General features: G+C 40.7%; 1 protein-coding gene across 1 annotated transcript; it reads left to right on the forward strand.

Annotated features, from left to right (window-relative positions):
- Positions 1-1237: 1237 nt before the first annotated feature.
- On the forward strand, positions 1238-4579 carry LOC115260788 (uncharacterized). The gene is made up of 2 exons (XM_062844996.1): positions 1238-3326; positions 3396-4579. The coding sequence occupies exons 1-2, from the start codon at positions 1797-1799 to the stop codon at positions 3963-3965; spliced, it is 2100 nt and encodes a 699-aa protein (XP_062700980.1). The 5' UTR covers positions 1238-1796; the 3' UTR covers positions 3966-4579.
- Positions 4580-16283: the final 11704 nt, after the last annotated feature.

Consider the following 16283-nt stretch of genomic DNA (forward strand, 5'->3'; position numbering starts at 1 on the left):
GAGCGGCGCGGAATTTTTGTCTGGCCACATCAAAACGTTTCCGTTGACCCAGGCAAGATAAAAATAAGGGTTTTTTCCGCATTCTACCGTTTCGACAACGGCGAAACTACTAGCGTTATCTATAAATTTATGCCAGATACTTGTTATCCACGCCGTAGAATATGAATACCTGTTCATTTTCCCTGATTTCAGCGGTGTTTTACGATAACCGAACCGAGGAGCACTAAACTGTAAACAAAACAATGATGACAGCTAATCCATGCATTCGCAACAAGCACTAACACAGCTTATTCAACCTCAACACAGCCTTTGTTCAAAATTTTTCAACCTTCATTCAGACACGACGGTATCTTGCTTGTTCTTCCACAAATCACTAGGTACCGTATCTTTTCAGTTGGAGCAGATGCTAAGGTAAGTGACTATGAATCAATGCACCGAAGTTCAGTTCTCAATTATAATCATTATTTCTATATTTCAATTTCAGCAACTATGAATTGTATTCTACATCTAGACCAAGAGCCCTGACAATTCTGGCTTAAATTCTGTGGGACCAATTCTGATTTATTTTATTTGGAAGTGTTGCACAAGTGATGATAATTTGCTGAACTACAGATGATTAAGCGACTCTAAAACTGTACCTGATCCTTGTCTGTTCTATGAATAGAATCATTAATCATTCCCATTTGCTGAATAATTGCTGGATAAAGGCTGAAAAGCGTTCTTCGCCTGGATATAAGCGCTTCTTCAACCTTACGCTTCTTCAATTACAGCTACCTGTAGAACTTATGGCTGGATAAAATCACCAAAATTAGATGTTTAAGAGCTGAACAAATGATTGCAGTTCTTTTGCACAGCTTTTGTTCAAATAAAGGCTGATTAGTATAAGTTAGAGAAGCGCTTAATCAACATTAAATTGTTACTTGTATTGCACGTCCTCTTCGAGCATGGTGTATGTCTCGTGTCTATAGAGGACCATCGATCTTGTCAGCGTTTTGTACATACATTTGTACATGTACATACATGTGTAGAGCAACAATAGTATACAGCCTAAAATTGTTATTGCTTTGTTGTTCTATGAAATGTTAGAAGAATAGCACAATAATAGTTTGAAGTATTTGTGCGGAGTTCTATATTGATGTGGTATTTGATGATTATCAGTAAAAATAACTGAAAAACAAGTTTTGGTATTACATTATAGAGCTATAGATCAAAGGTACAATTGAATAGCAAGTGTTGCTGGCAGCACTGTCTGTAACCAAATTGCTAGTATTAGGCAGAGCGAAATGTCAGGCAAACGCCTGTAAATGCACAAACGTCAAGTAGAAGGCAGAAAAGTGAAGTGTAAAGTCATGCTAATGTACTTTTTCGAATATTTTACTAAACTATTGAAATAGTGCTAAGAATCGTATTCTACTTATAGCTATTTCTTAAAATGAGAACTAGCCTAATGATAACTTAATGAACTACGCGAGTTATCACAGAATTTATCACAGTAAGTCAGCTTATTATCTACAAATTTGTTATTCTAACCTTAAATGTAAATCACAGATATGCACCAAAATGTTACGGATGAACTATCAACTATCTCGTAAATGAGCCTAAACCGAATAATGTAAGTTCTCTTGCTAAATTATTTGCTATTTCAATTATTATACTGATGAATTAATAAAATTCCAGCTTATAGCTGTTCTCGCACCCAAATCACGGAGTTTGCGATCTGCTGAACGGAATTCGGCTAACGGCCTCACGAAAACCCCATTTATCGCCGTAACATAACTATAAGATTATTCGACCCGATGGAAAGTACCTCGGCGTCGGCGAACGTAGCCCGAGCGGGAAGCAGCGGTAGTAACTCGCGCCCCGACTCGAGGATATACCATAGCAGCTTAACAACAAGCGTCGCAACATCCAGAAGTAGACTTTCCTATGCTGCCCTTCGGTTGATGCAACTCGAAGAAGAGCGCGCTATCCAGCAGCGCGAATGGCAATTGGAGAAAAGAGCAATGGAGCGGGAAAGGAAAGCTATGCAATTGCAATATAAATTGCTTGAAGAGCAATTGGCGTTGCGAAAAAGAAAGTCCAAAGGTCCAACAGAGCCAGTCGGTAAAACCGGTATTACCAATACACCAACCGATGAGACGCCTTCCGATGAGTCGGCAGAAAACGATTCAAAGCACAATTCGGAAGCACAGGAGAAGTCAGGGAAACCGCCGAAGATGTCAAAGCAGCCTTCGAAAATGATGGTTCCAGCTGACCAATCAACGCAGGATGAGATTCAGCAGCGAAGCTACAGCGCGATTCTCACTACAAGTCCAAACGAACACATTCCAACCAACAGCGATTGTATGGATACGATCGCATGTAATATTATTCCCTTCGCTATCTCCGTTACACCACCAGATCTGCTGACAACATCAGAATTTATCAATGTGGATATCAATTTTGCTATATTTTCCCTTTTTCTAATCGCTAAGGGAATCGAAAGTAGTGTGGCTGTAGGGGTAGCTGTCGACCACCGTTTGAATAGAGCGCTTTCGTTTCAACCTCCGTTTCACGTCGCACCCGAACCGCCCGATCCAGCGCCGCCCCACATGCAGATCTCCGTTAACTCCGATGCCTGGACTGTGAATAATTTTATCAGTGAGAATACCATCAATACGTTGAGATTCAAATTCGTTCAACCGGCTGCTGTGAGTGCGCTACAGACTACTGTGTGGCCCACCACAGCTCTCGCAGTCGTCGATACCCTGATTATGATTGCGATAGATACACGCAGCTTTCCGGATCATGTACCAGCTACAAGTCAACCGTCCTGTTTACAGAACAAGTGTCTACAACTGGTGTTGGTGGAGAAGCAGCTACTCTGCCTGAACTTGGAGATGGTGCCAAACACGGCGAGGTTGTCTACGTTCGGATACTGGATGAGCGATACAAAGAAGCTGCCGCAAATGAGTGATGAGTGGTCAGCAAACGTCTATGTGAAATGTCTGGAGTGCCGAGTAGAAAGAGAGAAGAAGCGTGTGAGTGAAGTCTATGTACGTTGTGTTGGACACTGCTATCGCTGTGGCTTAGGTTGTAATAGTAGTGATCATTATGGTTATAACAAACGCTATTTTGTCGGGCTTGTTTACCAACAACATGTTGCCATGGGTTTTGCTGATAGTGATTTAACAGCACATATTCGAGAATCAATCAAAACTCGCATGAGTCGTGCAGTGCTCCAATACAAGCCTTCTTCGTCTACCGTGGTCCAATCAAGCCAGTACCGTCATCGTTATCGTTCCAGATCTAGAAGTCGAAGGTGCTTACAAAGCCGGGTCGCATCGGTACGGTACTATGAGAGAGATCGCGACAGCCACAATCGACAAAACGGCAATATGTGTTTTTTACCGAAGATCCAGCATGTTTTTGTACGTGCTGGCGATACGATCATTCGATTTCATCATCTGAAGAAGAAAAATCTGTCGAAAACATCGAGCATCCTAGGAGATAACAGACCCTACAAGACCTTCCGAAGCCTTCCGTTCAAACGTGATATTTCGTTGAGAAACCTGAACGATTGCATCATGATTGGCGAAACATTGTCGCAAAAGACGAATGTCAGAACTATCAACTTCACTAGTGGTGGAGTTCCAAATTTGATAGAAGCGCTATGTTCATTCGATACACTTCCACTGTTTCCGTCAGTCACAATGAATGCCAGTCTGACGGGTATGTTGATGCTCCAGACAATCAAGGATGACTGTGACACCCATAACCGCATTAATTTCTGCAAGCTACCAGTAATCGACAATAATCAGAATTCTGCACCGGCTTCCATTGGAACACCGACAGTTAAGGTGGACTATCGGATTACATCAGCTTCGATGATCAATTTAGTGGAACAGATTTCAATCGTGGAGGTTCTTGTTTGTGAAGGCGATATTTGCTGTAGCTTTGATTGGAATGTTTATAGGAAGCTTTGAAATGATGTTGACGGTAAGCTAGAAAGTAAGAGAATTTAGTAAAACTGGGACCAATGGCCAGTGTTACGGGGGGGAGAATGTTGCTGGCAGCACTGTCTGTAACCAAATTGCTAGTATTAGGCAGAGCGAAATGTCAGGCAAACGCCTGTAAATGCACAAACGTCAAGTAGAAGGCAGAAAAGTGAAGTGTAAAGTCATGCTAATGTACTTTTTCGAATATTTTACTAAACTATTGAAATAGTGCTAAGAATCGTATTCTACTTATAGCTATTTCTTAAAATGAGAACTAGCCTAATGATAACTTAATGAACTACGCGAGTTATCACAGAATTTATCACAGTAAGTCAGCTTATTATCTACAAATTTGTTATTCTAACCTTAAATGTAAATCACAGATATGCACCAAAATGTTACGGATGAACTATCAACTATCTCGTAAATGAGCCTAAACCGAATAATGTAAGTTCTCTTGCTAAATTATTTGCTATTTCAATTATTATACTGATGAATTAATAAAATTCCAGCTTATAGCTGTTCTCGCACCCAAATCACGGAGTTTGCGATCTGCTGAACGGAATTCGGCTAACGGCCTCACGAAAACCCCATTTATCGCCGTAACAGCAAGAAATGTTATTACTTTGTTATTCAAAACCTACTGGATAACAAATACAGTAAAGTTGAAAAACCCGTGTTAGTTCAAGAAACCGTGTAAAAAAATACCTTAGTCTACATTGAGTATTTCAGATGTATTTACCAAGAACTACCACAAACAGCTGTACCGTAAATTCTGTTGTTCGTCTGATTTTCTCGTTTTGTGCGTCTTTAAGGAGAAACTTAAGAGAATACAAATATGGTTGCCACAATGAACGACTTGGACCCTTACTCACGTTTTCAAGAGCACCGATTTTAAAAAATTGTCAACAAATCAGGCCAAACATTTCAATATGTCCTCAACATTTCAATAGAGCCTTTGTTCACTTTCTCTTTCAATTATTGCAATGTAATGGTACATTTTTCAACTACTTTTGCAGTACAAATCAAAAGACGATTGTTTTGGCCATCGTTCCATGCAAGGAGACAATCATAATTCAAATAAACAGCTGAGATATTAACGAAAGAGAGGAAAACCAAAGAGAGCCTCTCTTCTGCAGATTGGACCTTTAGACATGTTTGGCCTGAAATGCGCTTGATTTGAAAAGCTGCCTTTTTTGCAAGGGAGCAAGGCCAGGATAAACAAGTGTGGCTTGGTTCGATACTTCGTTTGTCAGATTTGTGCCTCTAAAGTTTGTATGCAAATTTGCTATAGGATTTGCAATCACCTTAATTTTCTGGGTATTGCTAAAATGCTAAAACTGCAATATATAATTTTTATTATTAGACTTCAATGTTTAATTCATGAACATGCAGCTTAGTGTCCGACTACAATTCAAATCACACTTAGAACGTTTGTCCTTAAGTTTACAAAAAGGTAATACAAAAAATACTTTTCTTGTTGAAAATAAAATTCTATCGTAAACAATTCAGAACAACTGATTATGATTATAATCTAAATGACAGTCTACGAATGACAGGTCAGCCACGACAATGACATCTGTCACCGTACACTGAACGAAAACCCCCGCCGTGCGGGGGTTCAACACGACAGAAATCCGTAAAATCGGAATTTTAAATGATAACAGAGCTGAATGATTTTCCTTCGTCCGAGTGAACGAAAATAATCCTGCCATAAACATAGAACTGGCACGCTTAGGGTTTATTGTGATTGATTATCATCACAAAACCATCTGAAAACATTTCCCTCATAAACTGGTTCATAAACTGGTGTATTTATTAGGATTTTGATTTTATTTTAAATATTGCGGATTTTAAGTAAAAATACCACTCTGCGGTAGCCGCCGAGTTCTACCGCAACTGTCAAAGTCCTACCGCAGGCTTGAAAATCATTCTATCATTGACACTGAAGGCCATATCAAAGTATGCCTGCAAGGTTGCTGCAAGGTGAATTGCACTGAAAATTAACAACAAACAATGATCATCGGCGTCGTATCCAAGGCTATCCAAGGAATCGCTAGGGTAGATCGATGATACCTCAGTGAAAATCGGTAGTCTGACAGCTGCGGTAGCTTTTCTTTCTACCGCAAAACGGAAAGTTTTCTTTAAATTAGCAATATATTTTTATAGATCCCACATTAAATCAAATAGAAAATGGAATGGAAATCATTCACTTATTGGATTTCAAAAATGTAATGAAAATCATCCTTATCCCACCCAAAGGTCATCATTCAAATTGTTTCGATTTTCAAGGAGGCTGAGTCGAATAAAAATCATCCGAATCTTGTCTGAAAATTGGCATGAGGCTAGGATGAGGTAAAAATCATTCAATCCATGGCGGGAGTTTTCGCTCAGTGTACCTACGTGGGGCACACGTCGCTCCAGAGTTGGATCACTCGACTCAACATCTGTCAAAAATTAAAATAAAGTTCCAATGTCAAAGATTCTCAAAATCATTCCGTACTCTTGAGAAAGAAACAAAAATTGAGAAATACTTACGTTTTATGTTGATTTTCAACAAATTTATGATGAAGGACATTGCAAATTAATATTCTTATTCTGCTCTAGCATCTAATTAATTACTAAACACTCTCACCAAACCATACCATAAACACCAAACCAATCGTAAAAATCACGCAAATTAATTGCTCGTCGTAGCGAATAAAGTCCCCGCGGTTGTTGTTAAAACCATAGCCTCGATCCGACAACATAAAAATTCAAGCTCGTGTCGTGATTATAAGATTTTCCACTTGCTGCTTTAGTGCTTTGTGAATCCGTGCCCGCCAAGCGTTTATCACTGTTTCAAGTTAGTCCACCCTCCGTCGAGATTGTGGCACATTTTTTTTTGTTCGTTCTTTTATTCCATTCAAGAAAAGAAATGCTCGATTACCCTTAGTAGGCGAGTCGAATTTCAATCACCTCCCAATGCGAGTAGGCGACCCAGGACCCTTGCTTTTTCCCAGCACACTTGGCCTTCTTCGATTCCAATTCAAACAAACAAACGTCCTTTCGAATGGTGGTGGGCTATCTTTATTGCCAGCATAATTTCAATGTTTTTTTTGTGTAGCATGATTTTACGACTTAAATAAATTACCCGCGTATTAATTATTTCATTACAATTTCACGATTGTATGCCAACTGGAGCGTCACTTTACCGTGGCTAATCACGCAAAGCAACGATTCAGGCGACTGCCGTCGCCGCAGACGATTGTCACATTTCGATACTGTTGTCACAGCGAATCAAGTGAAAGTGATTTTTCTCTTCATATCGCACTCGCTCGTGTCGTGACATTCGTCTCTAGCTCGAGTCGACTTGAAGTGACATGACGACCGTCTGCGACTGGAAATAATTGGATTGACATTGACGGAAACGACCGCGAAAAGCAAATCAAAACGAGCGAGGAAAGTTGGTCCCGAGTTTTTCTTTCGGATTTGCGACGAAACGTTTTTCCCATTCATCTCGAAATTAGATCAATTTGCTTATACTTGTCCCCACTCCAGTGAATGTGGAGAAAAAGTGCTGGTGAAAATTGCTTTCGAAACGACGAAATGATGGGGAGCTCTTCAGAGGTTTGACAGACCAAAGTGTCTGTGAACGTTCACTCTATACCTATACGTTTTCAACGGTGCTGGAGCATTGTCTTTTGTGGCTGTGTCGTAAACAAGAATCACGTTTTCTTTGGCAATCATCTCGTCCTCTCAGTTCAGCAAGAAGTGAGAAGCTTCTCTTCAACAACACTGACTGACTGGTCTGGATTCCATCGTTCAAAGTCGCATTGCAGCAATAAAAGAATTACAATACTTGACAGTACTTTTGTGTCGAATGAAAGAGAACGTTTTATTCCCTGGTTTGTCATGGTGCTGTTCTCTGGAAAACGTCGGGAAAGTGCCTTCATAATGGCACTTTGTGTTCCATAAAACCAGTGGTGTGATGGTGACGATAATGTGAAAAATGTGACTCAACGGGAAAGTAAATGATACCTGGTTAGGGTGATAAACTCTGATTAGGTTTATTTAAACATCAATGTTAACTTGAGGTGATACGGGACACCGCGTGAGTATTGCTATCTTCCGTCTCTTTCAACATCATTACCCTCGAAACTTTGACGATACAAATCTCTGGTTCCAGTGGACTGATCACTGATCTAACCGAAAACTTAGTCGATTGTTCATCACATGTAAGCATACAAACGATCATTTTTTCAGCCCATTTCATGCAGTAGAACTCGAGATTTACATCTTCAATGTTTGAGAGCAATGATTGATGGTTCTGATGACGCCCCGTTAAGCCTTAAGTGAACTTACACATTGATAGCACTTTTTAATTTTTTTTTTTCTCTGTTCGGAACATAAACCACTGCGACCAATATTTGATCTATTGTGGTATATCCCGTGTCATTTGTATAGTGCATGTCGTATTACTTTATCACCATTGAGAAGTTATAAAGTATTCGGTTTTGTTACAGTAGTCATTTTCAACTTGATCGCAAGGGAGGATTCTGATTGATAGGTTCCGCTTTGAACACGCTCCTTTTTCAGTCAAAATCGGATCCCCTAACGATAAAGTCAAGAAATGATACCGATATTGACCATGCATCGGAACCCTAGTCCTTACTGTTTCAAACTAGTGAACACCGAATAAAAGATTAGGAATACTATTCCATTTGTCCCTGTTTCAAGGTCTATCTTGGCCACACCTAAAACCGAGACCTATCACTTTCAACAAGATGTAAAATGTAATAAGGACCAAAGTGTTTTCCTTTGATTACTAAGTTATGCTGTTCCACTAGTTGGAAGCAGTTAGGACTAGGGTTCGGTTTGGTAAATCTTTCACCGCAACGCAACCCAAAAAGGCGATCTACCCACGCTACGGGCTCCGTTAAAGATCGAGCATATTTTAAACCCCCTCAACCATTCATCCCTCAGCACGGGTCGCCTGACACCTTGGATTGGGGTTACCTGTTTGGTGGACTTTTACCACCGGAACAGGTGGTCCGTAGTGCTATTCTAAGCCGGCAGCTACACGGGCATTTTTAAATTTTAGAAGGGGGGGGGGTTTCGAGGCGTTTCCAGGGATTTCAGGGCGCTTCAGGAAGTTTCAGAAGGCTTTTACGGAGTTTCATGGGCTCTCAGTCTGAACGTCACGGAGGCGTTTAGGGTGCTTCATAGGCTCTCAGGTAAGCTTCACGATGCTTTCAGAGACATTTTAAAGCGTTTCAATGCGTTTCAAGAGGAGGTTCTCAGGCTAGTCTCGCAAAGGTTTCATGGGAGTTTCAGAGCCGTTCCAAAGCGTTTTAAGACGTTTCAATGCGTTTCAGGGCGTTTCAGGATGTTTCAGAGAGGTTTTAGGGAGCTTCAGAGGCTCTCGCACGAGTTCCACATAGCTTTCACATAGGTTTAAGAGGCGTTTCAATGCGTTTCAGGAAGTTTAGAAGAGGTTTTAGGGAGCTTCAGGCATTTCTTTGGCGTTTTGGGGAACTTCTGGCAGTGAGTTCTCGAGTGAGTTTCGTGGGGATTTATAGAGGTTTAAGAGGCGTTTAAAGCGTTTTTTTAAAGGCGTTTTAGGGCGTTTCAGCAGGTTTACCGAATCGTCAGGACGAATTGCAATTTGGCAGTCTGGAAGAAGGAAAAAAATATGATTTGAATATGTTGAAGCTAAGTAAACGTAACGGCAAAGAGGAGACCCAATGACCATTCGGTCTAATGACCTTCGGCTGAATGGTCTGACACCCTCGGATACATCTAAACAACCATATAATTCACCACTTCATAGAACATAGATGCCTAAGGCCAAGATCAACGGCCTGCAGTTGTTATGCTCCCCGCAGGTGGTCTATGGACCAGTTCTCGTCTATGTTGGATTCGCTATCAAGCGCACTAGTGGGATTGAGTCCCGTGGCCATGGTGGAGACTTCAACGCCTGGGCGATTGAGTGGGGTAGCTGCTTGACTAACGCGAGAGGCTGGGCTCTACTCGAAGCTATGGCTAGGAGTAAATATCGCTGTGACCAGTCCACTATTTACACCAAGTCTTTAAAAATACTTAAGGTGGTGATTTTCTGAAAGTCCTTGCCGAAAAAGTAAGAAAACGCATTTGGGTACTCAAATTGATGGATCCCTATTTAGTTTGAGCCGCTAAAATTTTTGCAGACCCCTCGATTTTGGTCAAATGGTTGCTCAAAACGAAGTGTTGTTGAAAAGAGGAACGATAAAGCTACGGCATCTCTAATTTCTGATATATTATGTATAAATGTATCAGCTTTCAATTGATGCAAAAATTATGAGAATCGGTGGTTGCCATCATGGTGAAAAAAAATGTTTTGGTATAAAAATCCAAGATGGCGGCCAATATCAATATGGCCGACCCTACTTTTTGCCTTTCTCGTACACCAAGTGTACTGGAAAGGCTATATGTTCACTCCAAAAATGACTTTTTGATAGGAGGCTCGGAGGGTCGAGTCACATATACCAATCAACTCAGCTCGACGAATTGAGGTGATGTCTGTATGTGTGTATGTATGTGTGTATGTATGTGTGTGTGTATGTGTGTGTGTGTACAAAAAAACTCACATCACTTTTTGGCAGTAAACTTCAACCGATTTTAATGACCAACGGTTCATTCGACGCGGAATGTGGTCCCATTGTTTCCTATTGAAAATGGTTCGGATCGGTCCAGCCGCTCCGGAGTTATGGCCATTTAGGTGTTCCGGACCGGTACCCCAGGAAGGGGCCAGATATGAAAACGCTACAAACCCATCCATGCGACACATCAAACTACGGAATTTTCAATAACTTGATGAACGGTAAGTAGAAAAATGGTCTCAGACCATATCTGAACCGGTAGTGTCCCGGAACCGGTTCCGGGTGTCCCGCCGGAAGCGGCTAAACATAAAAGTGAACTTAACCCATGCGTGCGACATATCAAACTGTGGCTTTTTCGATAACCTGATGAAGAGTAAGAAGGAAAACATTCTCAGACCATATCGGAACCGGTAGTATTCCAGAACCGGTTCCAGATGTTCCACTGGAGGTGGCCAAGTATAAAAGTTTACCAAACCCATGCATGTGACATATCAAATAGTGGCTTTTTTGATATCCTAAAGAACAGTAAGCAGGAAAATATTCTTCATATTTTGACCGGTTGTGTTCCGGAACCGGTTCCGGGTGTCCCGCCGGAAGTGATCAAATATAAAATTGAACTAAAACCATGCATGCGACATATCATACCGCGGCTTTTTCGATAAACTGATGAACAGTAAGCAGGAAAGCATTCTCAGACCATATCGGAACCAGTAGTGTTTCGGAACCGGTTCGAGATGTCCCGTCGGAGGTGGCCAGGTATAAAAGTTAACCAAACCCATGCATGCGACATATCAAATAGTGGCTTTTTTGATATCCTGATGAACAGTAAGCAGGAAAATATTTTCAAAACATATCTGAGGCGGCAGTCATCTGGAACCGGTTCCGGGTGTCCCGCCGGAAATGGCCAAATAAAAAAGTGAACCAAACCCATGCATGCGACACATGAAATCGCGGATTTTTAGGCATTTTGGATTGGCAAAAAAAGTTTCCGGTCATATTTGGGACAACTGGTTGTGTTCCACAACCGATTACGGGTGCCCCATCGGAAGTGGTCAAATGTAAAGGAGAACCAACCCCATAAATGCGACACATTAAATGACTTTTTAGGTAACCTGATGAACGGTTAACAAAAAAACCAATCATAGGCCACACTTTGGAAAACCAATAGTGTGCCGAAACTGGTTCCAGGTGCCCCGCCGGAAGTGGTCAATTGTAGAAAGGAACCAAACGCATGCACGCAGCACAATTAATAACGGCTTCTTCGATAACGCGGAGCAAGAAAATAATCTCAGGCCACATTTAAGACTACCGGTAGTGTTCCGGAACCAGTTTCGAGTGTCACGCCGGAACTGGCAAAATGCACAAATGAACCACACCCATGCATGCGGTACATCAATTCGCGACTTTTTAGGAAAACTGATTAACAATTTGCATGAAACTAGACTAAGACCACATCAGGGACAATCGGTAAGTGGTAAAATGTGAACCGAAAGTGACTTGGAAAGTGGTAAAATGTGAAATTGAACCAATCCCATGCGTGTGGTACCATAAAGCCACGATAATTCGAAATGATTGCTGTCAACTAACCTGGGTAAACTTTTAATTCGATAATCTAACTTCATTTTAGTTTTTGTTTACATTGTACATTGTATATGGAGGTGATACGAATTGATAGCTTGTTCATTTTACGATTGTTGGCTTACAAAATTCACTGCGGTTGATCACCTAACAGACCAGGTGTCGGAAAGCATTAAATTTGAACTTCCGGAAGTAGCAGCTCCACGAGGATCCGCTGCGGGTGTGAGTAGCATCACAATATTGGATCATTTGTATTTACAGTGTATTACACTGTGACATTTTTGATCATTGGATCATTTTTTGATTCGACAAATATCGAATGAGCAGGGTACGAATTAAAAAGTGTTGTATTAAAGAGTGATGAATACGCGGGGTCTGACAGTACATCAAATAGCAGCTTTTCTGATAGCACGATGATCGATCCGTAAGAACATAGCCTCAGATCATATTTTAGACAACCGGTAGTATCCCGAAACCAGTTCTGGGTGTCCCACTGGAAATGGTTAAATGTAAAAGTGATCTATATCCATGCATGAGATAAACCAAATCGTGTTTATTTTTTTTAGGTAACGTAATGAACGTTAGCAACGAAATAGTCTCAGACTATATTTGGGAGACCCGGTAGTGCTCCGGAACCTGTTCCGGTACCGCATCGAAAGTAACCAAATGTACCATGCGACACTTCACATCACGGCTTTTTCAATAACCCGAGTAACGGCTAACAAGAAAATAGGCTCATACCACATTAGAGACTACCAGTAGCATTGCACAACCAGCGTTTGGTGCTTCGCCGGAACTACGAAAATTAATAAAATCAATGCAAGCGATAAATATTTGTAAGAGAGCAAAATCTTGACAAATTAAAACCACATACAAACAGACGTCTCACTATACATACTACCTATCGTTCTTGTTTTCAACGGTCAATAATATATAGCCTTAAATGTGCAGATAAAACTTTGTCGAAGATCGCAAATTGATCTGTGATTGTGTAAAAAGTTGTATCTTAGCTTGTTAGTATAGTCTTGATATTGATCAGCCTCCAGTGTTATTGAAGGTGTTCAAGCAGTCAACTGAGAAGTCTGATATTATTCAGCTCTGCTTATACGTTGAACATAACGTCGGACTATGTGCCATTAATAAGTTTTAAGTCAATTCAAAGATGGCTTTGATAAAATGCATTCTTTACTTCAAAAATATCCGGATTCAGGAACACTTTGACTTACGTCGACGGAAAGATTGTGAGAAGATATTCGACGAGAAAGGCACTATTACCACTAGGTGGATTAATTTGGGTTTTTAAACAACATTTCGTTTTGAGGAGGTTTTCAGAGAAATTTCGAGTTATAACGGTTTAAATGAGCCACCAATTGACCAAAATCGAGGGGTCTATCAATTTGGGTAACCAAATGCGTTTTCTTAACTTTTTAGGCATGGACTTACAGAAAATCGCCACCTTAAGCATTTTTAAAGACAAGGTGTAAATAGTGGTCCGGTCTCAATGAGAATTACTCTGTATCAGTTATTTTGCAGCATGGAATCAAGCAGAACGAGGAAGGCCGGTCAACAACGGACCAGATCTACACCGTACGATGGCGGAATCCTCAAGATTCCGTGAATACCTGCTTCGAACGCATAACCTATTCATTCACTTTAACACTTTACACTTTACACTTTACGTCACACCCTTAGGGGGAGGGGGGTTTTGCTCATCGTGACGACCCTTACAAAAAATATTGAGGTCCCCATACAAGAAGTGTGATATAAGGGGTTGAAAAAGGTCGATTTTTGCGTGACATTATTTGTGTATCACCCCTAAGACGGCATACAACAGTATCAACAGCTCAGAGCTATGGAAAATCAAGGGCGATGAGAATGGCTTTCGTGGGAATTGGGTCAGACTGATTAAAGGAACGATGGATGGTATACAGAACTGCGTAGAGGTCTCGGGTGTGAAGTGAATATTGCGTAGCTCACTGGATCAATCCGTTCCCCGCCATCTTGGAATAACACGGAACCACACACGATGAAGACGACTTGCTCCGCCAAAGCTCCTCTCCATAATGAGGCAGCTTCACACTGACCACCTCATGGTGCTGGCTGTCACTGGTGCTTGCTAGGGGAAGGACACGTAAGGGGAATAACACTTATATGCAGTGTTGGTAAAAACTCAAATTCTCAAATCTCATGCTTGAGTTGTTTCAAGCGCGATTCTTGACTCGCCAAACTCACTGCCGAAAAAATCATGCATGAGTTGACTCGCGATTTCACTCATTGCGTTATTTCTTGGTGTTCTTATTATTTACATCGAAGTTTTTAGGATTGTATGATAGAACAAAAGCAAACCTATCGTACAACAACATTGGATGTCGTTCAAATTGTTTTGGATTCGTTTTACAAGCGAACGAGATTTCGGCGCTTGACTCGTGAGAGCGAGATTTTGCATGAAAATCTCGCGCGTGAGAAAATGATTCAGAATCGCGCGCGAGTTTACTCACGCAGGAGTGGTTCATGAGTGAGCTTTGAGTGTGATTTTACCAACACTGCTTATATGCACACTAGTATGGGACAAACATCAAATTCTCACTCCAGTTGACTTTTTCGATTCCATTTAGGTCTCATATGAACTGTGCAAAATTTCAGCGCAATCGGTGAAACTATAATTTAGCGCAAGCGGTTCAAAGTTTTCATAGGATTTACTATGGGAAAAGTTACACTTTCAGATAAAAATTCCCAGAGGTCGCCCCTTGTCTCGTTAATTCAAATCGATCAACGCTTCTTGTAGAAAAATCATTTATGAAACTTTCCTTCAAAGACCGCAAAACAATTGGATGCTTGCAGAAAAAGTTATTGATTGATTACCGATTAGTGATCCGACGAACGGCTTTTTGTTTTGTTTTATCAGCAGCACTGCTGCTGCCGTTGCTGCATGGGGTGGCGGGTGGCATCACCACCCCCAGAAACACCAGCAGCCAAGGCAGCAGCTACAGTGCTGCTGATAAAGCAAAACAAAAAGCCGTTCGTCGGATCACTAATCGGTAATCAATCAATAACTTTTTCTGCAAGCATCCAATTGTTTTGCGGTCTTTGAAGGAAAGTTTCATAAATGATTTTTCTACAAGAAGCGTTGATCGATTTGAATTAAGGAGACAAGGGGCGACCTCTGTGATTTTTTGTTTGAAAGTGTAACTTTTCCCATAGTAAATCCTATGTAAACTTTGAACTGCTTGCGCTAAATTATAGTTTCACCGATTGCGCTGAAATTTTGTACAGTTCATATGGGACCTAAATGGGATCTAAAAAGTCGACTGGAGCGAGGATTTATTTTTTCCATACAAGCGTGTCCCATACTAATGCACACTCCACATCGGGTATACTGCCCAATTCATTCAGGAAGGCCAAAACATTGATATTTTCATCAAAGAATACTGCTTGACATTTTGCATTACTTACTACCCAAGTAACCATGACGCTGTATATCATCGCATTAGTATTGCTTCATAGTGCTGTATATAATTATGCTTATAATGCTGCAATACTATAAACGCTTCATTAAAGTAATGTTAAAGTCAAAAAGGGCCCCACTAAAATCACATTTATTTGTTTTTGTTTCTAGCATTTTTTATTGTTTGAGTCAGCAAAAGAATTAGCATTATTGTCGAAGATGATTTTTAAGTTTCTAATAATTAATTGAAATTAGAAAGTGAAGGCACTTTCTATGCAATTGTCTTATGCAGGATTGAATTATATGTAACAATTAGTACAAAAAAAAAAGCTGTGAAAGAATATGTATAGAGTACCTATCTATATACATACGACCTTTATGAGCCACACCAATCTTTAGGTCTGGTCTGGGATTCAAACACTAAACGGAGAATTAAGGGCCTGTCCATAAACAACGTAGACTCTGAGGGGGGACGGAGGGGTCTGGCCAAAGTCTACGGTCCATATATATTTCTAAAATTTTGTATGGACGAAAGTCTACGAGTGGGGAGAAGGGTCTAAAAAAGCCAACATTGAGTCTACGTAGTTTATGGACAGAGCCTAACAGAATTGTAAAATTGTTCACTCTTTGGAAGCATATTCTGATTTGTTCACCATCTGATCA

The sequence above is a fragment of the Aedes albopictus genome, chromosome 1 (assembly GCF_035046485.1).
Source record: "Aedes albopictus strain Foshan chromosome 1, AalbF5, whole genome shotgun sequence".
Taxonomy (NCBI): Eukaryota; Metazoa; Arthropoda; class Insecta; order Diptera; family Culicidae; genus Aedes; species Aedes albopictus.